This window comes from Astatotilapia calliptera, chromosome 20 (genome assembly GCF_900246225.1).
Source record: "Astatotilapia calliptera chromosome 20, fAstCal1.2, whole genome shotgun sequence".
NCBI lineage: Eukaryota > Metazoa > Chordata > Actinopteri > Cichliformes > Cichlidae > Astatotilapia > Astatotilapia calliptera.
This window is the reverse complement of record NC_039321.1, coordinates 8,463,152-8,490,900: the sequence shown is the minus strand read 5'-3', so window position 1 is coordinate 8,490,900 and position 27,749 is coordinate 8,463,152. Positions and strand designations below refer to the sequence as shown.

At 37.9% G+C, this 27,749-nt stretch overlaps 1 protein-coding gene across 2 annotated transcripts; it reads right to left on the bottom strand.

The window, feature by feature from the left end:
- Nucleotides 1-1,934: 1,934 nt before the first annotated feature.
- On the bottom strand, nt 1,935-27,690 carry ren (renin). Of its 2 annotated transcripts, XM_026154279.1 has the most exons (10): nt 27,495-27,690; nt 26,281-26,374; nt 6,097-6,244; nt 5,516-5,639; nt 5,205-5,323; nt 4,898-5,094; nt 3,171-3,293; nt 2,922-3,063; nt 2,729-2,827; nt 1,935-2,414 (listed from the first exon to the last, which is right to left on the bottom strand). In XM_026154279.1, the coding sequence occupies exons 3-10, from the start codon at nt 6,226-6,228 to the stop codon at nt 2,253-2,255; spliced, it is 1,098 nt and encodes a 365-aa protein (XP_026010064.1). In that variant the 5' UTR covers nt 6,229-6,244; nt 26,281-26,374; nt 27,495-27,690; the 3' UTR covers nt 1,935-2,252. The 2 variants fall into 2 exon arrangements, with proteins under 2 accessions (XP_026010064.1, XP_026010065.1); XM_026154280.1 differs by lacking the exons at nt 26,281-26,374; nt 27,495-27,690 and adding an exon at nt 6,654-7,135.
- Nucleotides 27,691-27,749: the final 59 nt, after the last annotated feature.

Here is a 27,749-nt window from a genome sequence, read left to right as displayed (position 1 = left end):
GGTCAGCAATAACATTTCATTAGCTGGGAAGGAGCAAGACATTGCACAACACTATCCATATTGTCAACATCAATAGGTTTTTTTTTATGAGAGTTGTTTGGTGTATGGTAAATATAAAATATGGAGGATCCTGCATGAAAAAATACAACAGTAGAATTACGAAGGTTATACCATATGTAATTTATTTAATTTTTTTCCTTTTCTTAAATGCACACCAGGATGAAACTTCAAGGGTGGGTTGGGTTATTGTCAATTCTAAAATTACATCAATAATTACTGCACCAGCTGCAGACATTTCTTAAATTTAAAAGGCTCACTTTGAACTGATATTCCCTTTTGGAACACAAACTCCCACTGCTGAAAAGAAAAGATGATGTCTTAAACAAATTCCAGTGTGTAAGGGTAATCACCCATCACTTAATTTAAGCTATAACAGGAATCTCTGACCTTTTGAAAATGCTTATTGGTTAATTGTACACAACTAGATGAAGGGAAGCAGCTATCCCAGCTCTGTTGGTTACAAATTCTGCACATAACCACCGGAGTCTAACATTTCATGGTTTTGCTTTTCTGCAGATAATAAGATGGCACTAAATACTAATGTCCCAACTAATGTGCTTTAAAAGTCGTGCGAGGGAGACTTGGTTAGTTCTTGAAAGAAAATGTGTTTTAAAAGAGCTTGAATTAGCTTAAAAGTACAGATGTATAAACTACTGTCTTTTAGTTTAATGTGTACATTTTAATTTGTGATAAACTGTTTTTCAAATGTTTATTGTATCACATTAGACAAAACTATTAATGTTACTAATACCAAAGACCTGTCTTCATTTTGAAAGTTCAAAAAAACATTGCGTAACAGTAAATGGCCATAGCATGGGATCTCTTTGAGCAACATTGCTGCCTGCATGTTAATTTTAAGTTTTTAGTTTTATACAGTTTACGGTTAGAAAAATATTTGGTAGGATTAACATAGATTGCATCTTACAAAACATTGGTTGTTTAAGTAGGTTTGCAGCTCAGATAGTTGTTGACTCACACTAAAAGATACATTTTTGCAGTTTTTTGACTCTTGATCGAGTGCCAGTATCAACCCTCGCCTCTCTGCACTCTATCAATAGATAAAATCCAAAGCAGACAATTCATGGATGTGAGGGGCGAGGAAGCATGACAACTCCACTGTCGCTCTGCTGTAGTATGAGAGGACTTCCTTAACCAGTTCAGAGAAAGTGGAACAAAAAGATCTGACCCGAGAACATGACAAATCTACATTTTTAGATTGTTATCTATGTTTTTTTTTTAATCTGCGTGTCCTCTGTCTGCTAAGCAAGCAGAAATGCCTTCCTTTTTTATTCACTCGTTGAACGACCTTAAAGGTCGGCATTTTGTTTTGTTTTTTTCTCCAAAGGTTTTGTCATTCAGAGCGTTTTATAAATGAGATTTACTCTGGTAAAAACAGCTGAAGCAGAGTAACTTGTTTTGCTGCAGAAAAAGGCAACTCCCAAAGACAGGGATCGTACACTGCTGAAAAACTTGAAAAAGCATGATTTGAGTTTGAAAACTAACTGACATGACGCCAGCCGGGTTTCACTCCTATTGTAACTTTTAGTTGCGTAAATGAAAGTCCCACTTTGCCGACATAACTGGAATGAAACAGAGCAAGGTTTCACATTACACTTTCTAGCGCATACTCTATGGCTGACATTTAATTGTATACCCAATAGTCACCTAAAAATAGGCATCCTTATATTATTAAGCGACAATGACAAATATTTCTGTGAAGAATGCGGTGTGGTTGATTAAATCTGCTACAGCAATCTGTTTCCAAGTTCAGCCTTGACTTCCACATGGTCATATAATGCATTAGCCAGACCTAGAAGGAAAAAATGCAGCAAATTTAGACTCAAGTTGAAACTTCAATTTTATTATTTCGTCAGAACAATATATATATAATTTGGTTGTGGCTGTATGACAAATACAAGAAGCAAGTCACACAGAAAGAAACATTGTATTTGTTGGTGAATGCATTTCAGAAGGGGTTTAGTGCAACTGATTCCCAAATATAGAATAGAAATGCATGCATGCATGCAAGAAATGTGAGGATGACATTCCTTACAATTTCTTTAATATTATTCAGGTCATGTGTTCACGTAAAAAACAAGCAAGGGAAGACCCGGACTAAAATTAAAAACATCGGGAGACAGCAACGAAAACAACAAGAAAACAGAAGAATGTGGTGAATATTTAAATTCCTGTCAGACTGCTGTGGCAAACCCTATCCGATTATTGCGGCGATCAAACTCTGTGTAGTAGCGTGCAATGAAGTTGGCTCCCAAAATCCATATGGGACCTGTAGGAGGCGGCACATCCAAGCCCCTGAAGGTAACGGTGCAGACTTCCCCTTCGATCTGTGATTGCTGGAGCCACAAAGAACAGATGTATTATAACACAATAACACACCAAACAAAGTGCTAGAAGTAAATGTCTACTATTAAAATTGTACTCAAAAGTATTATCTGCATATTTTATAAGCCTAATATTACAATTCACAACAGCAGAATTAAAATACACGTAGTGCTGCAAAAATTTATTTAAAAAAATAGAAATACGTCACTAAAGTGCAAGTACCACAACATTGTACTTGGCTGTAGTACTTGGGTAAATGAACTGATTTACGTTTGAACAATGCATGCCTATGTTAATACAGTTCAGCATCCATCAACACTCTCACCCATAATATATAATCCTCCTGTGTGAGCGAGTATTCCTGGCCACCGAGGAGGAACGTGACACTGGGTAGCGTCTTCACAGTATCACAGTTGACTTTGTACTGGCGAACAACAGAGTAATAGTTGGTGACAACTCATGAATTTCTGCAAACATGCTTTTTTGTGGGAAACTGTGTTGCGTGTGTAAAAGCTTACTCCACTTTCATCCAGCTGTGCTCCGATGGTTTTCATCAGCACGGACACAGAGGAGGCCGGGCCTGTGATGTAGGAGGAGCCCGTGTCGATCACAGCTGTGCAGCCCTCTGCGCAAAACATCATCTCCCTCCCCACAGAAACACTGAAAGAATGAAAGAGGAGGTAGAAATGAAAACACATGTACTTTCTGAATGGCTGCACCTTTGTACTCATGAAAACACATTACATGATAGCAAATAAAGATCATACCCTTTCATGGTAAGTTCCCATTTGCCTGTCTGTCTGGTGTTAATATAATTAAAACTTCCAGTGTAGTAATTTGGATCTGTTCCACCGAGGACAAGCTCTCCGCCTGGGGAGCGTTTTGGGTCCCTGAAAATGATAAACAAAATACCCTTAAAGTTGTGCATTTTCTCTTTGACAGTAGAAATTGTAATTTTGCTGGTTCACACAGGTTGCTGAGCTATATCACATATTAAAAATACAGTACTGTGCAAAAGACTTGAGCCACCCCACATTTCTTTATATTTTGTTTCCAAGCAGTCAGACTTTCTTGTAGCTTTTGAAATTGGTATTGAGCAATATTGTTCCAGGATTTCTGAAGATCTTTCAAAAATTTTCTTTGGACATGTGCTTCTTTCTCACTCACTTTCAGTCCAGTGCTTCAGTCCAGGTGAATGTTTTTTTGTGTTGCTTTTTTATTTGTTTGTTTTTTAAGCCATTTAACACTGACCTATAAATCATTCAAGCACACAAATGGCATCTAACTCAAGGGATGAACACACATAACCGACAACTCAGAACAAAGAACACACCCAAATCACAATCAAAGCTTTGGGCGTGTTATTAAGCGTCTTGCAAAAGCACAGTTTGTTCCCATTTCATTATCTGTGAAAAATTTCAGAGATGCCGGCGAGGCGTGATTGTAGATGCTGTGCAGGTGAGATGAACTCACCTGCACAGCATCACAGTCCATGCCCCATTACAAAGAGCGTTAAATATCCTTCAAGAAGCCGGAAGAACTATTTCTGAAGACTACTTAGAAAAATCCTGCCTAAGAGAGTTTAGGCTGTTTTAACGAAGACAGGTGATACCAGTATTAACTTTCAAACTCACTGGTTTTCACATGTCTTACATTACAATCAAACGCTGCAAATATTTACCACTTTCCTGGCAAAATGTAGAGTGATGAGGAGTGGCTCAAGATTTTTGCAAACTTCTGTAAATAATAACAAAAAATCCAATTCCCTCTGACAGTAAATAAAGATCGTTTACAACTTAATCATGAAGGCACCTCAATTTTTAATATGTTTATTTGAGTTATACCTACTTCTTAAATCTTACATAAAAATGCAAGAGGCAAATTTCATGAGTAAAACATGGGTTGATGCATGTTTCATGAGACATCCAACACATATAAAACACAAAACATTTATTATATCTTTTCACTATTTCATTTCATATGGGACGTTCTTTTAGCTTAAATTGATTCTTTCGTATGGCGCTTCCCACAGTAAAAGAAAACATCATAATATTTTTTCAACTGGTTTATTCTGGATATAACCAAGTATAATAAATGACAAAGAACTATGAGAAAATACACATAAATTTTTTTGTCTATTTTCTCACAACACCCTTGTGTCTCACACAGATCCAAATCCATTTCGTATGATCTTCTTCAAGTTTGGGTTTTTCTTCTAATTCTAACTTTTTCAGCTCAACAAGCAGAAATTGAAAAAACGTGATCCTAAAATCTAACAGATGTCCTGACGAGACATTATTTATAGTTATAGTGTTTTTCTCTCTGATTGATCAATTCAACACTTGGCAGCAAGTTCATTTTTTCACTGCAGCATAAATATCATTGACAGCTTGATACATTTTCTTCAGCATCTAAATTATTGTCATTATTATTTTTTCCTCGTGCAAAAGCCTTTCATATAAAATGTCAGTTCAGTTGATTTACTTATACCCACCTGCTGTAGTAGATGGAGAAAACTTCTTCTTTGAGGACGTGTTGAGACATGATATGATCGAACACTGGGGTTATGCCATCAATGGCCGCGTTGGGGTATCCCATCCCCAGCACTCCATCAAACTTGGCAAAGATGAAGGGCATGGCAGACAGAGCCGTGGCTTCAGCAAACACTTGCACTACTGGGATGCCACCAACCTGCAGCAATAAAACACTGCTAATCAAAAGTTTAAAGTGTAGTGTGCAAGAGGAAGTTTAAAAAAGAAACAAAACCCATTTAATTTGTAGGTTTCAGACTTGAAACTCACCACAACCACATCCTCGCTCAGGAATCCCCTGACATTTCCAGAGGCATACTGGATGGAAAATCCTGTTCCATTCTCAATGTAAGTCCGGGATTTGGAAGCATCATACCTGTTGTGAGTAACTGAAAGTATTTAAGCATTTAAGTCCAACAGCGAATGTTTACCTGGGAAGTTTTAATGAACAATGTTCCCTAAAATATTGCATCTATTTTTTTTTTTTTTATTTGGCCAGTGAGCATAAACTAATGTTGGCATATTGTCAGTTCATTAAGTTCACTAAGTTCAGAAAAAAATGTTTGAATATGTACACTTACAACAGGCAGTGGAGAACGGTGAGCAGCTTTGCGAAGGCACCCACAGGTTGGCTGAGCCTGTGTCAAACACCACATTGAACATCTGGGCCGGAGAGCCAATACTGATTTCTCCAAAGTACTGCGTCTATTGGAAGTGGAAAAATGTCCCACGTCATTGTTGTTTGAATAGTTTTTCATTCCAGTGTTTTATAATTTTTAAAAAAGCAAAAAAAAACACAAAACCCCCCAAAAAAACAAAACAAAAAAAAAGAAAAAAAAAAAGAAAAAAAAGAATAGTTTTTCAAAGGTTTTCCCACATGTTAAATGTCACTTTTAAGGCCAATGACAGAGAAACGTGGAAAGTCTGACTCATAAAAAGAGAATATTTCAAGAGGCTAATTCAAAAGCAAGTTCATCTGCTGTTGTCGTGAAGACATCTCAATGCTCATCCAAGAGCAGAGATGAAACCTTTAATCATAGAGGTTAAAGTCTGTATCTATCTTCAGAACTGAAATAGAAAACGCAGGTGGTTTCAGTGCTACATTTTCTATCACATGTATCATCTGTAGCTCTAATCAATGGATCACATTAAGGTTTCTCACATCCAAATAGTTGGTTAGCGGCGTGGGAACAGTTCCGTTGTTGGTGTCAGCTATGCTCTTCTGGGCCAGCTCAGTCATCACCTGCTCTACAGAAACTCCCAGCTCCTGCAGAGTCTCTCTGATAGATGGCATCTTTTTCAGGGCAATTCTGGAACCAGAGCGGGAAAGAGGAAACATTCTGAATGAATGCAAAGAGCAAACTCGATAGCTAAGGTCATGTTAAAGAGGTACATGGAGTTTATTTTCTGTGCTATGTATCTATTACATATGTCTGGGGATAATCTCAGTATGAACCTTTAACAAAGTACAGACCGCTTTGCTCTCAGCACCCAGCCAATCAGATGAACAAAAACACATGTGAACCCAAATGCTGAAATCATTAGCTTTTGTAATGAATCAATAAAACACATTTGTTTTCATGTCCTTATATAATTTATGGTTTACTGTCATTACGTTTCTCCAGAATGTTATCTATAATGCTGGTGCAGAAATCCAGCGAGTTAGATCCTTTAAGCAAATCAGGTAGGCATGTAAATGATTCTTTTCTTTTTTTTTACCTTCTCAAAGCATGGCTCGTGGTCACTGTCAGTGATAGAGCAACCAAATATATCCACTGATTCATCAGTAGTGCCATGGCGACTTCTCGGACTTCACTGATGTCGGTTCTGTATATAAAAGTTGGTTTTCCTGGCTCTTCTTCTCTCTCGCTCTCTCCGATGTCGTGCACCTCAACTCTTTTTATACCATGCCCTCTTTTAAGTGCTCTCACCCATGGGCCTGGCTCTGGTTGGGAGCTTTCCTGGAGGTGACCACTGGAAAACAAGCCCTTCTTCCCTCCCCCCACCTTGCACTCTACCCCTCTGCCTTGATCACACAACCTCTTCTGTGATAAACAGGTCCCAGTGAAAGATGTGAACTCTGACCCCTTAAGAAACACTGATGACAGAAAGCAGGGGTGAAGAGGTCTGCATATTAGTGACGTAGGTAACCTGGAGACCCTGTGTGAAGGGCTGTGAGAAAATTCGAAGCAACCAAATGATGCTTTGAGTTGTCAGGACAGATTAGCTTGTTTACTAAAGTCACGTTAAATCCAGATCTCGCTGTGCACTTTTACATTATTTCTCTAACCTGCTGATGATTTCATTTAATTAGATCAGGGGTGTAAAATTAGTTTTTGATCATGGGTAGCCGGCCCAGTGTGATCTGAAGCAGGCCAGACCAGAAAATCTAATCCGTAATAACCCTCATAAACACCTACAAATGGTTCCCTTTCGCTTTGGATTAAAGAAGTGCATTTTTGAAAAATGTTCACATTTATTGAACCAACCATTTACATAGGTCATAGGTGATGTCTTTGTCAAAACACATGACAGTCAAGACAAAATTGAGAAATTGAGCACCTGTGTAACTCAGTGAGTGAGCAGGTACTGATATGCCACGTGGCCCAAAAGTAGTGGCCTGGGTTCGAGTCTGACCCGTGGCTTTTTGCTGCATGTCTTCCTCTCTCACTATCTAATAAAGGCAAATGCTAAAAAAAATAATATTAAATAATATTAATATTAATTTTCTGGCAAGTGATGAATGACCCTTTGGGAAGCCAGCTGTGTCAACATTAGATGGGGTTTTGTTCTTGAAAATAACAAAAACAATGATAAGAATAATGATAAAAGAAACAAGATGCTTGTCTGCATTTAACACACCTTTGAATTTCTTCTATGTGAAACAGTCAGTTAGTCTTTCTGAAAGACACACACACTGTTTAAACCTCTGAATACAATATCAATGCTGCAGATTATATTATTAATGCAATGGTAATGATGATGATTATTTACCAATAGCAGTAAAATAATTTCCCTGCTCCACAAGTGTTTACTGGGTTTTACCACAGGGAGGATTCCCATGGTATCTTGCCTGTCACAGCTGTGTGGTGAGTTGGTACTGTGCTGACCACCAAGTCAAGCCAGGAGATATGTGGAGGTCCATGTCTGGCGCAAGCTCAGACAACCGTAACAGAGGCCAGAGGTCAGCAGCTGAGATACTCCCTGTTGACAGATCTTCCAGGGAATGATGCCATGTTTTCATACAGATTATAGAGGCAGAGATGATTTACAGCAGAGTTATATTGCACTATGTTCGCTTAATAAACACTGGAAGATTCTACCGCCACTATTACCAGCATACTTTCTAAATAAATGCTTTTTTTCATAGTGATGACAAGTGACAAAGGGATGATTTACAATAATAAAAACATAAAAAGACTTTTCAGCTGAATCTGCAGCTCTCCTCAGCTTTACGGGGCTTTATGGGGAGTTTAAGCCCATCGTTTATACATCCGGCCGAGCATTACTGCTTTGGCTCACTCTTACTGCAAATGCAGATACATTTAGACACCAGCAATTCCACACAAAGCAGCATTCAGCTGCTATAGAGATCAAAATCAGAGCAAATAGAAGCAAGAGAAAGGGGAGTGTGTCAGGCTTATATGCATCTTGTTGTGTTTACAACTGTTTCAAGTGGCCAATAAAATAAGTTACTGCAGGTTCAAAGCTTTAATGATTGATTTTTTTGGCTTCTTGGCACATGTGCAAAAAGCCATAAACACATTATTATTGTCTAATAGAGCTGCTGTGGTGAAAGTATTACCAAACTATTATCCATTTACCAGTTTTACCAGAGGCTTGTTTTAAAAAAATAAAAATGGATAAAGAGGAGGATATGGACAAGTATTACCATCAGTTTTTACATTTTTAAGACACATATTACTTAGGAGGCCCATGCCTGTTTATTCTTTAATACCATTAGGCCTTACAAGCAGGTTTTGATAGTGCACTTTGGCAATCTCACAGACACCTGACTCTTGACCAGCTAGGTTAAATGGATACCCATAAGTTTCTTTCCCACACTGCCTAGGGAGACCCATGCGTCACTGCTGCATGGCCTCCCACCTCTTCACTTAGGCTACTCCACTGGTGCACATGGGAAATGTAAGATTATCTCCTGCATAACAATTTATATCAGTTTTATATTTGTTTTTTGTATGTCATTAATATTTCCTTGTAGGCCTTCACTTCAAGCCAAAATTTAGACTTTGGTCATGCAGAACTACTCAGAACCGTATAATAAAAGCTGTTGAAAAAGGTGCAACTGAGCAAACCTCAAATGTGTTCCTGCTGACAGATGCATATCAGAGGCAGAATTCGTGCGAGAAGCTATAGCACGGTTGCGTAGGGACTGTGTTATCTCTCATAACAAGAATGATAAGAAGCAGAGCAGTGGTTGTTAGCAGGAAACAAGACTCAAGGAAGTTATCACTCAAACAAATAAGCCTGACTGCCAAAGCCACAAAAATGCAACATTCTGCCCATCTGGCATGCATATAAATGCGACATGTCACTTTTTCTAATTAGTTAGTTCATATAATTAGCTACAAAAGAGCAGCGAACAACAATTTGGTTTCACAGATTTTATACCCAGTTATGTTTTCATCATTTGAAATCCATGAACTTCAAATTAGGAATGATGAGTCTGTGATTCCATCTGGAGACAATATGTATGAAAATATGTGGGGCAGTCTTCACATCAGGAGGTAAAAAATGTCGAAATTGAGATCAAAGGTGGCAGTAAAATCATGTTTTATGTACAACAGATTGATAGCCATCCTCAAAAGCTTGGTTGTATGATTACATTTGATCTTACACATTTTGTTTTTATTTTATATATTGATAGTTGGAGTTATCGTCCTGAATTGGTGCTTGAATTTTCACTAAGGAGCAGGGGTTTTTTTTTTAGACCTTTTTGCTGCTTGATTTCCGACCAGCAGAGGGCAGCAATTGACTGAAAAATCCACTAGGACAACTCTCAGGAGTTCTTCCTGTTCTTTGATCACATGCAACTCAGAAGAAAAACATTACTTATTAATCTCCGTGAGACTGTTTGTAGGATATGCACGTGTGTCTTCATCCTTACACTTCAAGATAAAGACTGTCCAGACTCATCTTTAAGCTGCACTGGGACAAGCTACCTCCAAAAGAATTGACATGATGTCTGAAAATCCCTGTTCTTTATATTCAAGCTTTTCCATTCTAAAATATTTATAATACATACAACTAGTATTACTAGCAGCCTGTCCCAAGAAACAAATGTGGAGTGCAGAATGCTTGGACTTGAATGCAAGATACAGCAAAAAAAGGTTAAAAAACAACAAGTGAGACATTTATTTGTCTGGAAAAGTAAAACAAACAAACAAACAAACAAACAAACAAACAAACAAACAAAACACCCAAAAGACAAAAACAAAAACAAAACTGAGGTATAACATCCAAAGTACAAGGAGCCCAGGGAAAACACAGAGGAAAAATACAACACAACAAGGGAGAAGTAGAGGACAATATATACACAGGAAGACAGTGCCCACTAACAAGGGAAGCGGAAACAGCTGGAAACAGCTGGAAACAGCTGGTGATGACAATCAAGACAGGAGGGAAGAAGCAAAACTAAACATGAGACTAGAGACAAATGACTATCAAAGTAAAGCAGGAAATGAAAATCATCACAACTGAAACCCAAAGAGAAGAACATAACAAACTTAACAATGTACATCATTAAATGGGAAAAATAATCCCAAAAACTACTTAAATAAATTAAAAGAAGGCTTGTCTAAAAAGGTTATTTTCAAGCTCACTGGAGTTAGATGACGAGATATGAAAAGATATTGTGGGAAAAAAAAAGTTTTGCGCTCTATCAACATTAACTGCAATTCCCAGAGAGCTCTATTAGGAAGCAGGTGCACTGTTAGGATAAAACAGCTGGAGAACACACCAGAAACCATGGCAACTGCACTTGTTTTGCTGCTCAGCGTTTGCGACTCAACACAGTGTGCCCATCCACCTGGATCAATGAATATTTAATAACAGCAGTCACACAGTACCTTAATTATAGTTAAACAGCTCTGGTTGGTACTTGCTTGGCTCATACTGTACATCTGAATTACTCCAACGTATGTTAATTGGTGGTAGTGGAGTGCATAGATAGATACTTCCTCACCACTGCTACCACTCTACTCCTACCACTACAGCTACTGCTAATACATCTCCTAATGAAACTCTTACTACTAGTGATGAGTAACTCATCCAACATGTTTAATTCACTGGTCTTCTACGTGTGATTTCACACGGTGATGCTTTATGATGTCACATTTTGTATTGTTAGGGCCCTCTGCAGGCCTGGATGCTAAAACTAGTTCAACAAATAAATCCTCATTCAACACCATACAAAAGGTTTTCATTTAGACATCATATGCTTGATGTAAAATAGAGGCATAACAGATAAACATATTTTATTAAACCACCACACCGGAAATACACTGATTGACTAATAGGTTGTATAGTATGGCTTAGTATTTAGTATTTATTTATTTATTGTCATTGTCAAGAACAATGAAATTGCGTTTGGGGCTTCCATACAACCCAAAAAAAAGAAGAAAATAATAAATACCCCTTAAAACCCAAGTGTACATATTTAACCCAGTGTGACTCCAATGCAATAAGACAATCCTTAGCAATAATGTTCGTAGAAATTCAGACAAAGACCTGAGAAACATGACAAAATACAACAATGCAACCCATTCAATATTATTGTACTGTGAGATATGATATCAGATATGATAGTTATCTATTTAAGAAAGAGGGGGGGGGGGGGGGCAGGAGGGGGAAGAGAATAAAGATATGATGCACCAATGCAGACCAGTTCATTGCTATTAAGAAGTTGGATATGGTTATTGTCCGTGAGAGGGGGGCAGAGAGTTCAGGAGCCTCACAGCCTGTGGATACAGGCTGTTGGCCAGTCTGGATGTTCTGGCCTGTATAGACCTGTACCTTCTCCCTGAGGGCAGCAGATGGAAAAGGTGGCGCGCAGGGTGATGTTGGTCCCGCAGGATACTGTGCACCCTCCTCAGACAGCGAGTGGGGAAGATATTACTGATCTCTGGCAGACTTGTTCCAATAATTCTGCCAGCTTCTTTCACCACCCGCTGGAGTGCTTGCTGATCGGCCTTGGTGCAGCTGGGGAACCACACTAGAAATCCATACGTCAGAACGCTGCTGATGGCACAGTTGTAGAAGTTCAACATCAGAGATCTGGGAATGTGTGCGCTCCGCAGTCTCCTCAGGTAGTAGAGGCGCTGTTGGGCCTTCCGTACAACTGAGGTGATATGGTTGCCCCAGGACAGGTCCTCGGTCACAGTTACCCCCAAGAATTTAAAACTGCTCACCCTCTCCACCGCCTCACTGCCAATGAAGAGAGGCAGATGGTTGTTATGACCCCTCTTCTGGAAATCTACAATGATCTCCTTGGTCTTTTTGGTGTTTAAGACCAAGTTGTTGTCGTGGCACCATGACTCTAGTTGTTGCACCTCTGTCCTATAGTTTGTCTCATCATGTTGGATATAAGTCCGAGCACTGTAGTGTCATCTGCAAACTTAACAATGAGATTGGACGCGCAGGAGGAAATACAGTCATGGGTGAAGAGAGTGTATAGCAGAGGGCTCAGAACACACCCCTGAGGGGCACCGGTGTTGACCACAAGGGTGGAAGAGGTGTTCTTACCCACTCTGACACTCTGTCTACGGTTAGTGAGGAAGTCCACAATCCAGTTGCACAGAGAGGAGTTAAGTCCCAGTTGGTGGAGTTTGGGACGGAACATTACATTCTACATCAATCAGTAGTAGTAACATGTAATCAAGTAGAAAACAAACTCACAAATGGCAACATGGATACAAAAAATGTAAAGGTAAAAGTATACAGACCACACAAAGACAATCTTGAAAGACTCAAAACAAAATTGTAAATGACAGAGCACAAACCTCATAAACAAACGTTTAACAAGTTCCCCAATTCTTATGCTCTTTCACTCTTTTTAAATAAGTGCCATTTTTAATTCTTAATATAATAACAAGCATTAAATGCAGTATCTGTCAAATCCATTACATTTTTACAGAATAGCAAGCTGAAAGATGTTGTGGTTACTGCAATCACAGCAGGATTGTGTGTACAGGATATCCTCATTTAAAAAAGACATCCTCCTCTAATTGCTTAGCTTTGTGACTTCCTGGACAACAAGCACACATATCCTTGCACTCACCAAACATCCTCTGTGTGGCGTTAACAATAATGGGCTGACTCATCTCTGAAGGAGAACAATGGAAATCTCTTATTGTATCAGTCTGATTGTTGTTATCTGTCTTGTGTGCCTGTTTTTTGTTTTTTTCCTCTGCTGCTACTGTGACTGTCATTACTCATCCAGAAACACAGTGCTGGATAGATAAAACTGTGACATCAGACCAGAGTAAAGCACTCTCAGACTGCCTTAAGTCTTTGCTCCATTTTTAACAATCAGTTGGGCTAAACTAATATGTTCATTTTGACATGCCTTCAACTATGTTCAAGAGTTTATTTGGTAACTCCCTTTAATACAGCCCGTGACTGAGGGCATAATTCCCTTTAATTAAATATAATTACATTGGTTTTTACAGGAAGCAAATAAATACTTATACTGTAAGTAAATTTATTCTGTAAATAATTTTTAGTACTGCATAAGTTAATATATTTTAGAGAAAAGAAGAAACAATTACATTGTAAGTAGCGAGTCTACATAAAAGTAGCGTCTCTTTTTCTGTAAAATACATGGAAGTTAGGCACGGCATCCTGATATATGATATAAGTTAAGCTAACCTAAGCTAATTATCTATTAGGGAATCACTTTGTTGGAACAAATGCTTTGTACCCATTATTGTAGCTACTCTCATTTATGAAACTTTATAGACACAAAGACTGGACTGAAAATCTGTGAAAAAGCAGCCAATATCCAAATAAAAACTTTGAAAGAACTTCAGAAAACTGGAGAAACAGGAGAACTATTGCTCAAGGCCACTTCATTGTATTAGAAGAAAGTCTGGCTTCTTGGGAGCAAAATAAAAAGAAGGGAGGGGTGGCTTAGGAGCTAGCTGCCAGCTCAGCTTTGCAAAGAGACTGGGAGCAAAGACAAGGGCCTAGCTCTGCCCAAATGTAATAAACCCAGCCTACCAACACTCACTATAGAATGCTCACATTACATTTCTTTATATGCAGAAACAACTTTTGGTTTTTATGATTTTATAGAATATATTGGCTTAAAAGACTACAGTTCTATAAAGACTAAGTTGGAAAGTAGGTGACTCAGAAGAGCAGCTGGCAGGCTGACGGGAATCCATGAAGATGAAGAGGGATTCAAGGGTAGGCATGCAGATGAGTTACAGGTAAGTATTTTTCCTTACAGGTAAGGAGGCAAACTGGAAAGTTCAGATGAGTGGATTTAAATTAATTTTCATATAATCAGTCTATAAATTGTGGCTCATCTCTGTACTTTCTCTCTTTTCTTTTTTTTTCAAATTTCTATCTGGTGCTCCAATTGTATTATATTTTATTATTTATTATGTTTTTATTTTGATGAGTGGGTTTTCATGGAATTCATGGAACCTCTGCAGTAATTTGGACTTCAGACAGGTTACTATGGAACAGACAAGAAAACAGGGTTGAAAAGTCCATAACACAAGGGCTACTGTAGATGAAGACACAGTGAAACACAATTACCATCCACAAAGGTGCTAACGATCCGGTGGGGAGTACCTGCATAAGCCGGTCCTAAATACCATGATGAACGACTACAGAACAGGTGTGAAGGTGAGAGCCCAGGAAGAAAGGATCTTCTCCCTGTAGGCTGTCCATCGAGGAGAGCCAGCCCACAACCTCAGTGTAAAAAAAAAGAGAAGCAGCGAAAGAAAGGGGGCTAGAGAGAGAAGCTATGGAGAAAAAATGAGTGAGAGAGAAAGAGACGCAGGGAGAAGGGAGAAGAAATCATGACAGTGTGTGGTTTTTCCAGATATCTCCACTTTGGTCCTGTCTGTCCCAGGGACATTGTTCCGGATGTTTTGCAGTTTATTCAGATGCAACTTTGCAAATCCAAGCTGTGCTGCCATGTTCTTTTTATTGAGAAGAGGCTTTCTCCTGGCACCTCTTCCAAACAAGACATGCTTGTTCAGTCTTTTTCTAACTGTACTGCAGTGAACCTTTAAATTTAACACTCTAACTAACACCTGTGGTGTCTATTGCTCTTGAGTTTTTGCAGTTTCTCTGCACAGTCTGACTTTGGAGTGAATTTGCTTGGATGTTAACTCCTGGGAAGACTTTTACTTTAAAAAATGCTATCAGTTCTCATTATGTAGATTATCAGTGCCATAAAAGTAAAAAATATTGTTAACTTATATTTCACACAACATAATTAATCACAGGAAATTAAAACATAGTATGAAATGTTATGGTTTCTCTGAAGCTTACCATATTATTTAAATCAGACAAACTGTTGTTTAATCATAACTTTGATTACAATACCTAAAACAAAGCTGATGCTTAAATTCTTTGGAGGATTAACAGATGCATCATAAACAGAGCAAGCTAGACAGCTAATGTTATTTAACATAAAAAAGACACATCCATGCCAACTGATTCTTCATTGTATGCCATGAGCTGAACATGGCCTCCTCTCTTTCAAAGATTGTGTCACACTCCTTTGAGACAGGCAGTCACACAGCTGATCAAACAGTAAATCTGATTTTGCCTAAACAGCTTCACTAACTTCCTCCTTCCAGAACTCCAGAGCTTGCTTTTCTTTTCAAAGGAGAACAACCTCAAGTTAATACCCGATTAGCTTAGCCACCATAAAAATAGCCGACAAAGTGAAACACTGGAATTCTTCTATGAAAGAATATCAGGTCTAAACTGCTCACTGTTCTTGAAAAATACATCATAATTTGTGGTCTGTGCCAGCAGCTGAGTCGGATTGTCTGCTGCCTATTTTGATCTGTGAGTAGAGGTGGAAGAAAGTCATATTATCTTGTTTGGTGAAATATTTTTAAGTCAAGCATGAGATCTGAGGGGGATGAGAATCTCGTGGTTGGTAATAAAGTGCATTAGACTGGGATATGTGGTTACGTGTTAGTCTGGAGGCAGGAAATGTGTCTGTGAGCATGCCAGTGATGTAAGTTAACTTATCTTTGGAAACCTCATGGCCTGTATTCAGAATCTTGCTGAAGTTAACAATAAAAGTAGATTATCATTACACAATGACGCACTGGCAGATAAACAGCCTTAAAAGATCTTAAAAAGTGTGGAGTTTGTTTTTTTTCCTTTGACTGCAGCAGAAACTGTATGTTTTCTTTTATGACAACCTTATTAGCAAATATTATTTCTACAATAGGGTCACTATTTACTGAATTTGCTCAGCTTTGACATGTTGTATTGAGTAACCTTTGCAGGCTGTATGTAGCTCCATGGTTTGCTCACATACACACTGATGGTCCTTACACAGTTTTTATGGTAATGTGCAAAATACATATTTTTTTTTATCCTGCATCAGATTTTGCCAATAGCTATATTTTAATGATTACTCAGATGTATTAACTTTTCCAAGAAAGGTAAAATGTTTAGCTGTTGTTTTGAAAAAATAAAATAAATAATAAACCAGGATCTAACCTTTCTGTGCACATAAAAATCCCCCTTCATGTTACGCATCCATCATTTGTTTGTTTGACATGAAGTGCAAATCACAAAAATAAGCGACGACACCGAAGCTGCAAATGGACGTAGCATGGCTCTACAGTATTTAGAGGCTGGTAAGAATAGAAAAAGGAATAAAGTGGGGGAAAAGAGTTAACAGCTCTATGAAAACTGTATGTGGGTCAAGCAAAAAAATCCAATATTTACTTATCCAGTATCTGACGTTGTTATAAAATGTTAGAATTAGATTCAGTAAAATGATTGCCTGTCTTATGTGGATTTGCTATTTTTGTGAAGTCATGTTTTATGTGCATAAACAAGCTAAAACACCTGCATTTGACATGTTACTACAGTTAAAATCACATAAAAAAAGTCATTATTAAAATTGATGCATTAACATTTGCATTATTAAAAGATACTTTTTCAGACCAATGTGGGCAGAAACAATACAAAATATTCATATAATTTTGTCAATCCATCAGTCCAGTTTCAGTGTTTACTATAATATTTTGTGACTTCTGCATTCTCTGTTTTTGTCATGATCCTGGGTCCTTTTGACCCAGCGTTTTGTGTTTTCTCTTCGTGATTTTGGTTCTGTTCTTCCTCTGGTTAGTGTTTACTCTGTTCTGCCCGTGTGTTCCTGTATCTAGTCCGCGTTTCTTAGTTTGTGTCCTTTCATGTGTAAGTTCCTGTTTTATTGTGAAGGTCTGCGTCTTATGTGAGTGTTTCAGTTTGCCTCCCTAGTCTCGTCATGTTAATCACTCCCAGCTGTGTTTCCCACCAGTGTGTAATCTCCCTGTGTTCTCTGAGTGTATTTAAGTTGTGTTTTCTGTCTTAGTAGTTGCTGGTTCGTCTGCATTATTTCCCCTCCGCCATTCTGTGTTTATTCCTCTGGCTTCCTGGTCATTCTCCCTGCAAGGTACCCTCGTTCGTGCTCTGGTTTTGTGTTTAGTTTAGTTTTCCCAGTTTAGAGTTTTTACCGTTCTGTTTCTCGCCACCCCTTTTTGTTGTACTTCTCCGGTTGTAAATAAAGCTCACCCTCCACTTAAGCAGTCTGCATCTTGGGTCCGTTATTAATCCACACGGCCTGCCTTGGCAAACCGTGACAGTTTTTCTTTCAACATTTGAAAGTTCACTTTTCAATCTTTTATCCTGCAGCAGATTCTACAATTAAAGATATTTTCTGTGATCACACAGATGTCTGCTCTTTTCCTACAAGGATAACGTGTTTTGCTGAGAGAAACTCCAGTTTAAATCTAATATTTCCACTGACTGCTGCACTCCACAGTGGACTTACTTTCCACATACCGTACTTTCTAGGGAACAAGATGAAGAGATTGGGAAATATTAGATTTAAACATTTGTTTTGCCTGGAAGCTAACATTTTATCCTTACAGTCAAACTGGTATATACTGTATTTCATGACATGAAAGACCCTTGAAGACATAGCCTGCTACAGGACAAAAGGACTGAACTGATTCCTACATAGAGGTTTTCTACTCTGCTTAAGGACTCAAAATGCTTTATACTCATTCACCAATAAACACACACTTTCATACATGCGCTTTTTTCTATGCCTAAGTGCTTTCTAACATTCAACATTCATTTACCTTGTGTCACAGGTGTCCACACGTGCAGAATAAACAATTTCACAACAAACAGTGCACTAGATTAGAATTTGCATAAATAACCAACTTTGTCTTTTTAAAATCTCTTTGCTCTGTTTCCCAGACTAAAGGCAACACGAGCTTCTTCCCTCCGCTGCTGCAATGTTCTCTGTGCCTGAATAATTCAATATTGCTCACTGTCTGCTGCTGTTGTGTACTGCATGGTTAAGAGCCAGTGAAGGGGAAGGCTCAATGCATGGGGACAGGCCTTGTTTTCTACGCCCGCAGCCAAGCGTGCATCTTATGTAAGGGAGGGGGTTGGATGGCCAAAGTACAACATCCACAGCATAAAAATTCATGTCGCTTTGCCATCATGTCTTTTTCCAGCCCTACTCTCACTTTCTATAGTACAACCCTAGTAATGCTCTACCTTTTTAATGTTAGGTCAACATTTTCATCACAAATTCTAAGTTGTTCTGCCCTCAGTTCTTCATCTTTCATCGCTGGCCCCACACCCACCTTGTAGTGAGTGAAACAGGCAGGAGTTCTGACAGGACATGAAAACCATTTTAGACTTCTCGAGGAAAATTGCATTTTAATAACAGTGTTCTATGTTCTGATCATGCAATTTTGCTATGTTAAAATAAGATATAGACTTTTGTTTTAAATGTAACTGTGACACATTGAATGTACTTCTCCAACTTCTCTAAAAGGGAAGAACCTTGAACCTTGTCTCCTCTGAGACATCTGTGATGTGAGAATTCAATTGGTATTTGCATTATTTAACAAACCCTCTGGTCCTCTGATCTTTTGCAGGTATACCTGAGTCTGTTTCCCATGATCTCCCACTTCACAAACAGTATGCCCCTCAAATATAACCTTGAAATTCAAATAACCATAGACTTCATCTTTTCAGCAAAGACTTTGCTCAAACTTCAAGTTTTTTTTCAGAGGTTGTCTGTTTAAAATACTTTCACAACATTAAAATACAGCTTTTAAATGCATTTGCTCTCAGATACTCATAAATGTAGAGCAATATAGCTCAACACAAATGAAGCACAGTGTGTGCATTGCACAGCCAGGGCATGTGGGCATTTTTTTCATGAGCAGCGGAAATAAATCTCACCAAAGTCCAATGACCAGCTGTTCATCTGTGCTCTAATCTCTTTCACATGCACAAGAAGGCATCAGCTTGCCCACATTTCACACTGTTGTCCTCCACAGTAACATGTAAAGCAGCTATAATTGGTGTCTTTATAACACACATGAATACAACTCTGTATATTTACATAGAGGAAATTATTACTTTAAAAAAGCAAGGGAAGAAAAGTTAACACTGCCTAGTAACCGCAGCAAACAGTTGGAGACTAGATTTGAATCAGTTGGATTTTTGTTTTGCAACTAACATGACAGATATTTCCCTTGTTTAAAAAGAAAAAAGTGAATATTTGACCAATCACCAGTTTTCCTGTGTTTCAAATTGCTGGATGTTGCTGTTAAAAAGTTCCAAGACTAATCCTGTTCCACTTCAATGGCACTGCACTGTCACGCACATGCAGATGATAACGGCAGTGACCTTTTTGTGACCTTTTTTGCTCATGGAGCAGAGAAAACACCATGTTGAAGCTTGCAAGGATTTTTGTTAACAGGTTCAGAATGAGCAGTTTTCATTCTGAAAGAGTTCACTGTCCTCTGGGAGAAACAAACCATGTCAAGTAAGTTTCAAGAGATGAGCTTATTCTGTTATGAACTTTTAGCACAAAGGATGTTGTGGTGTTGGTTTAATACTCTGCTTGCTTACTATAATTTGAAAATGTTACATTTTTAAACTGCAGTATAATTACAACTACACACCTACCACACTTACCAGATTCAGCTCCAAGAGCTACATCAAAAGCTTTGCCCTCCTTTTCAAAGAGAAATGAAAACCCAAGGGTCATTGTTTGGACACCTAGGAAGAGTTCCAGATCACTACGCAACAAAAGACAGTTAGTAAAAGAGTAAAACAAGATTTGTTGCTTATTTTACCAAAAACAACTTTATAAGCAAAGTAACCAAACTGTTTAATGGCAACTCATTGATAACTGCATGCTATCAGCTAAAATTTTATTACATAGTGTACTGTATGTCAGTGTTTTTCAGCATTTTTCAGTAGATATTTAAACACCTAAACCTTCACTTGCTCAGTTTAGCTAGTGTCTATGTCAATTTCGATCTACCAAGGTTAGCTCAAATTAAACTAAAATTAAAAATTAACACAGAAAAAATATTCTGATAGGATTAAAATATAAATGTTTGAAAAGTTCCACTGCCTATTTGATTTTTTTCCTCTCTTTCTCTCTCCCAACTTGTAAAATCTATGTCGATGGGATTTTTTCTCATCTGTGTTTAGACAGCAGTACCTTGTGAAGGGCTTATGCTACCACGATTCTTTATTGAGAGTGAGATTTCTACATAATTTAAGGTTTAAGGTTTTGTAATAATTGTTCTGATCTTATTAAATTTTGGCTTACCATACCACACATTTCATAATAATAACAAAAACTACATTGAAAGCAGAAAGTCCACTTTGAAAACTAAGTGAACTCAAATAAAACCGATAAACTCAAATTTAAAAAACCGTAACAATGCTGCCTCCCACACACACCAAAGACATGCCTTTTATCTTAACACTTTCATGCATTATGACTACCTCAATCAGGATTTTTTTCTTGAGTATTTTATTCATCTTTAGGCATGAAAAGATGAATAAAATAAAATACTTTTTTAAAAATACTAAAAAATCCTGATTGAGGTAGTCATAATTCATGCGTGACAGGGTTAAATAACAATAATTTCAATGAAACACATCATGCATCTATAGTAACATTAAATGGGTGGCAGGGTATGGAGGGACACATCAGTGTCCAGTGTAGTGGTTTATGTGCAAGTATACCATCAACACTGAGACAAATACAAGCAAACAGCCTTTGAATAGCTGTCCACATGTGTGAAAGGGTTAAGAGCTAAATCTGAGTTGACCTTGGGTGTAGGTGTGAATGATTGTCTTTGTCTCTGTGATGGATCAGTGTATGCCACCTCTTTCCTGGTGTAGGCTATAACCCCCTGCAAAGTTGCACAAAGACTTAAAGATAAACTTTTGTCTCATGTTTTCTGGCTATAAAAGTTTTTTACCTCTCATATATTATATTTTTATTGGTAAAGTTTCAAAGTAATGACATTTAATTCAATGTGTAAAAGAATGCACTCGCACAATAAGGATGTACTTGCAGAAGGACTTGTGTTTATGGTGCAATGCATAAAAGCACTTTGAACAGATCACCTAAAGAAAGAGAATTCTTTACAAAGCGAACAATGGGGGGGTTCAATGAAACACCTCGTATTAGCACGCCGCGCTCTCCTTGATACGATAGATTTTTCGCCCTGGCGGCCACAAGAAATCTGTACAATCTTTGACTTGCTGGTTAACATTTAGCAGCTGTGTATTGATTGTGAACTTTATGTACCACTCACAGTCAAGCCTTTGTCATTAACAAAGAGATTTACTTTACTTTCTTTTCATATAAAAGAAACTGTTTGTTCAAATTTTTAATGTTGTGAGTTGAGTTATCTAATTATTATTATTAGGGGCGATCGTGCCTCAAGAGTTGGGAGTTCGCCTTGTAATCGGAAGGTTGCCGGTTCGAGCCCCGGCTTGGACAGTCTTGGTCGTTGTGTCCTTGGGCAAGACACTTCACCCGTTGCCTACTGGTGATGGTCAAAGGGCCCGGTGGCGCCAGTGTCCGGCAGCCTCGCCTCTGTCAGTGCGCCCCAGGGTGGCTGTGGCTACAATGTAGCTTGCCATCACCAGTGTGTGAATGTGAATGTGTGTGTGTGAATGGGTGGATGACTGGATATGTAAAGCGCTTTGGGGTCCTTAGGGACTAGTAAAGCGCTATATAAATACAGGCCATTTACCATTATCTGCCAAGAGTGTGTGGAAGAGTTTGTTTTATGCATTGCTGTCTTTAGGGCATGCATACTTCTTCCTTTTGCTTTCATTTGACATTAACATCTTTTAACATGTCATATAATGTTCACGAGTACAACTGGTAAAAAAAAAAAAAAAAAAAGCACACATGTCAAGGGTTTCTTACCTCTCCTTTGTTTTATGTTTTGGTCTCTGACAATTATATAAAATAAGTACACCAGTAAAAAGAAAGATAAATGTTCTCTGTCAGTAGCGCTGGAATTCTTTAACCCAGCAAAGTTATGTAACACTGCTCATTATTTCAGATTTAAGCCTTACAAAAAGTACATTATTTAATTTGGGTTCAAAGATTTTATAGAGTTTAATCAAATTCAAAGTATGCTCACACACACACACACACACACACACAAACACACACACACGCATGCACGCACACATGCACACACACATGCACGCACACACACACACACACATGCACACACACACATGCACGCACACATGCACACACACACATGCACGCACACGTGCACACACACATGCACACACTTGATCCTCTTCAGAATTTGAAAGTCTGTTTGCCTCAAAAGCACCCTGTTATGTTAGCAATCAGTCAGACTTTAATAATGTATTGTGTACTTTGTAACCAGATTATGTTATTCAGAGACCTGAAGCTACCCTCTACTAAGGATTCAAAGCAAAATAGTTACGCAGTTGGAGATGTAAACTGTGTAAGTGTTAGCGTGTTCTGTTGGTGGGTATAACAGGAAAGATGTGAGGAGTAGAGGCAGTGAAGATGGACATGTTTAAATACCTGGACTTAAACATCCAAATAGCAGATAGTGCACAAGAGAGGTGAAGAAGCAAGTGCATTCAGGCACAGTGGCTGGGGTGATTTGTGACAGAAGCATACAGCAGCAATAGTGAAAGCAAATGTTTACAAGAAGGTAGTGAGACCTGCTGCAGTGTGATTTATGGTTGAGAGACAGTGACACTGTTCAATAGACAGGAGGACGAGCTGGAGGTGGCAGAGTTTCATTTGGAATGACCAGGATGGACAGAGTTAGAAATGAGTATAGAACAGGAACAGCTCATGTTTTGCATTTTTAAGGCAAAGTTTGAGAGGATAGAAGAATAGAAGATACACTGGACAGAGGATCTTGAACAGAAGAAAAAAAAGAAAAGAGAAAGAGCACAGAGATGGAGTTCATGGATGTAGTGAAGGAGAACACGCAGAGGATTGGAGTGACAGAGGCAGATGCAGTCACACTGGAAAAAATATTACAGATAGTAAATCTAAAAGTCTTCTTACTATAATGCTCCTTCATAAGCAAGAAATTGTTTCTTTACACAAGAAATGCTCCTTATTAAAGAACATTATGAAAGGGGATCAGATGCATTTGCTGGACATAAATCAGCATAATATTGCAACATGCAGTCACAAACTTATTGAGTGAGGAACGATATGTGGTAACTTTATCTGCAACATAAACAATAAATTGTGTGGGGAAAAATCAACAGAGTAAATAAAGTTTTGTAATATCCTTAATAAAACTCCAGAATTGAAATGTTGGCATATTTCATTTAACAAAAAGGTTAATGTCCACAGCTGCCATTACATGGAAGACAGGAGTGGTTTGGCATTGTCACCTGACTTCATATTCTACCTCAATATATTTTATTGAGTTTCCCATTTGACTTACTTGACTGTCATATGTATATCATGGTATACACAAAAAATGGTATGGTCCCAAAAAATCCCTTTACATTTTTTTTTTAATTGATTATCTTTGGCCTGTCAAATTGTCTGGTGTGAAAATGAATTATTGACACCTCTCATTAAATCTTATCTCCACTTTACCCCCAGAACAGGTTGAAATAGTTAAAATAACTCAAAATATCTGCGTGTGTGTGTTCAGGGCATTTAAATTTTACAAATGCAGTAAAATGTGGTTTGATTGCTGGTTTGAGGGTGTATGAAAAGTGTCTGAAACATTAAGCTTTATTTTATTTTTTGAAAACTGGCAACTTGAATCAGCATTTCTTTGATTTTTCTTTCACCTTGTAAGTGATCAAACAGCAAATGAACCATGTACAGTACATTGTTTCATTCCAGACAAGGCCCACAAACATATATATGCAGTGGAGGTTTCAGATGGTGATGTAACTGAAGTTCTTCATCTAGGAAATAGTTCACCTCTCCACTCAGAATACAGCAGTGCCAGGGATGTGTGCCATGCACCATGACTTGCAGCTATTTATGCTGACTTCACCACCACACGCCCACCTGTTTTGAGAACGTCATGCAGGCCCGGCCCTAACCAATCTGGCGCCCTAGGCAAGATTTTAGGTGGCGCCCCCCTACATCGGCAGTGTAGTGTATGTACTCACAAGAAACCGAACAGATTTGTCTTTGACCTTTTTTTTTTTACTTAAAGAAAGCAAATTCACAATCAGAATAATTAACAAGATAAAAAAAGATATGAATAAATAAATGAATACAAAAAATAAAAAATGAATATATGAAATACAATAAATTTTACATACATAAACACAATAAAACGTGTCAACAAGTTGGATAAAATAAATTAAAAATACAATATAAATAAGGCAACAGGAAGACCGCTTGATGCTGCTGCATCATGGCTGGGTTGTGCTGCTGATGCTGCATCACTGGTGGGTTGTGCTGCTGAAGTGGAGGCAGCAGCGGTAGATGTGGTAGATGGCCCAGGGGTGGGATTTAGAAACTTCAACAGTGCGTCTGAAGAGAGGAGTATGTGACACCACTGAGTATTAAAGTCTAATAATAAAAACATATGATTCCAGGAATAAAATGAAATGATATAATATAAATGAAAAACCAAAGAGATATATGTATGATGTTAACTCTTATGCAAATTAGATTAGATTCAATTTATTGTCATCATTACAGTGAAATGCTGAATAGCAGAATGCAAAGTAACAGTATAATATCATATGAGAATGTTATGTTATGATTATCTTTGACCGAATCACAGCAGTGCTCATATTAAAAAACAGCATTCCCTCTCATGTGATATTGCTTAATTAACATTAATGATGTGCACTTTAACAACTAGGCTTACAACTATAATATATACAGGGGTGGAAAAGTGACTATTACCTGCAGGGTAAACGTTAGCTAACCAGAAGGCAATAACAATGTAAACAAAAAACACCTGCTTAAAAGATGAACACAAATGAGGAATGGTGGGAAAGGTGGGAGTACTGTAATTACCTAACGTTACATTATTATTTTCCATAACAATTTAGCCCTCTCCACAATATTAACTGACGTTAAAACAGTTAACTAGCTATTTATTGATTAGCAATTAGCGAATCATGTAACATTAGCTTAATGCTAAAAATTTAGGTTACTATCACATTCAGACAAATAATTTCATGTAGGCTAACGTTACCTACCTCTGTCTTTTTCTCGTTTCTCCTCCTCTTCTTTTCTCTTTTTTCTTCCCTGGCCACCTGACAGTTTTGGCCGTTTTGACATCTTGTGTTGATTTTTTGATGTGGTGACGTCCAAAAGGAACCATGATACGGGAAGGGAGGGGGCGCATCATACGGGGAGGGGGGGCGTAATGTTGTAACAAATAATGTTTCTATTAAATAAGCTTTACTTTGCATTTTAATTAACGTGGGATTATTTTTTGTATTTAGAATTAATAGTACCAACTTTTTTTTTTTCAACATTTATGGCACTGGCGTGGCGCCCCCTGATGGACGGCGCCCTTAGCATTTGCCTATACGGCCTATGCCACGGGCCGGCCCTGACGTCATGTGATGTGTGACCATCACAAATGAGCCCACTTTGCAACACACAGAGGAAATGATAGTAAAACACGCAAAAACATTTATAAATCAAGTAAATTTAGCTCTTAAAAGAAAAGGATTGATGCCATTTCATGGTCATTTGAAACGAACACTTTATGAGATAAACAGGAGAGGTAAAAAGTGTCACTGTTGCCTCACCATGAAGACTCCCAGCACTCACCAGTAAGATGAAATGGGATGGAAAGCTGCCTTTCATGCACTGCTATCCAGGCCACTGCCCTCACAGTGGTAGAGTGCCAGTTACTGTACTTTATCTGAAGAGGCAGGAAACACAGAGAGCCTGTTTTTCCCTTGCTGTGTCATGTGTTTCTCACCTGATCCCTCCTCTTTTTTTCCAAACTGCAGAAACCACAGCATTGCTCTAGGTAATGTGAATGTGAACACTGCAGTCCATTGACTGGGACTCTGTTTAAATGTCAAAAATCACATTTTGTTTGGTCAAAGGAAGCAGAAAATGAAAAAAAAAAACTTTCCCCCCAACAGTAAAGACAAAATTATTTGTGAGGTTAATAAAAAAAAAAGACTCATTAACTTAAATATCTTGTTTCACTTGCAAAGATTAGGCAACAAGCTTGTGAGACAGTTAAGTCTGCCTGAGTTTGGTGGCGAGATCCAAACTCTCTTTGATTCTTTTGAGTGACTTCCTCTCTTTGAAGTTGACAGGAACATGGTGGAAGTTGCTCTGGTACTCTCTTGTGAATCTGTTTCAAGGATTTTCATGAAACTGCTACTTTAGGTTTTTACTTCCAAAATGCATGTTATGAATTGTTCTTGGAAATGGTGACCAAGCAGCATCCTCCACAGGTTCGCACATTCCTGCAAGCCACAGTGTTTATACCACCAACTCAACAAAAGGGTAACATTCTTAATAAGCAGCAACTGCTTGCTGTCTGGGACATAAAGTAATACATGTATCTACCTCTGAGCTCATAATGAATAGTGAATGGGTCAAATGCAGAGAAAAACAAGTAATTTCCCCATGGGGATCAATAAAGTATCCATTATTATTATTATTATTATTATTATTATTATTATTATTATTATTATTATTATAAGTGCTGAAAATTATATATTTTGTATGTATTTTTTTAGTAGAGTAAAAAATGTAGAATAACACTGGATTTGGTTTTCTCCATTAATAATCTAGTTTAACTTTACAGATTGTGATTTATATGTTTGGTTAACACATTATATATTACATGCTAAAACACATTAAATTCTTTACTATGTATAAAGTTTTACTGAATTGTGCTGATCATACATTTTTCCAGTTTTCTTTTCTGTGACTCGTTAATGTCAGTCTATGCCAACTATAATTGTTCTATAACATTATACTCAAGTAGTTTTTTTTCTTAAGTCAAGGCATTTACTTACCGTTTATTAATCTTTTTGTTGTTTGTTTGTGGTTTCCTGCGGCGATTTTATTTAACTATACGCGGATCTTTCGTGTTTCAGAACTCTTTAACAACTTAAGGCGACACCACTGAATGTAAAGTACAGTTTTAACTTGAGTTTGTACTGCATTGAAACACCAGTTAACAGCCAAGGTGTGACTGAATTTACCCGTTTATGGTTCATGATGTGTTACATAACTTCCGGTTTTGGACTTTGAACCAAGAGCGCTAATAA

What these genes read in the sequence shown, in the direction of transcription:
- ren (XM_026154280.1), bottom strand. Translation starts at nt 6,730, where the DNA reads ATGGCACTACTGATGAATCAGTGGATATATTTGGTTGCTCTATCACTG. An exon ending in ACCGTTCTCCACTGCCTGTT is followed by an intron (nt 5,324 to 5,515) that starts GTAAGTGTACAT and finishes AAATACTTTCAG; the next exon opens with TTACTCACAACAGGTATGAT. An exon ending in CACAGCTGGATGAAAGTGGA is followed by an intron (nt 2,828 to 2,921) that starts GTAAGCTTTTAC and finishes GTTGTTCGCCAG; the next exon opens with TACAAAGTCAACTGTGATAC.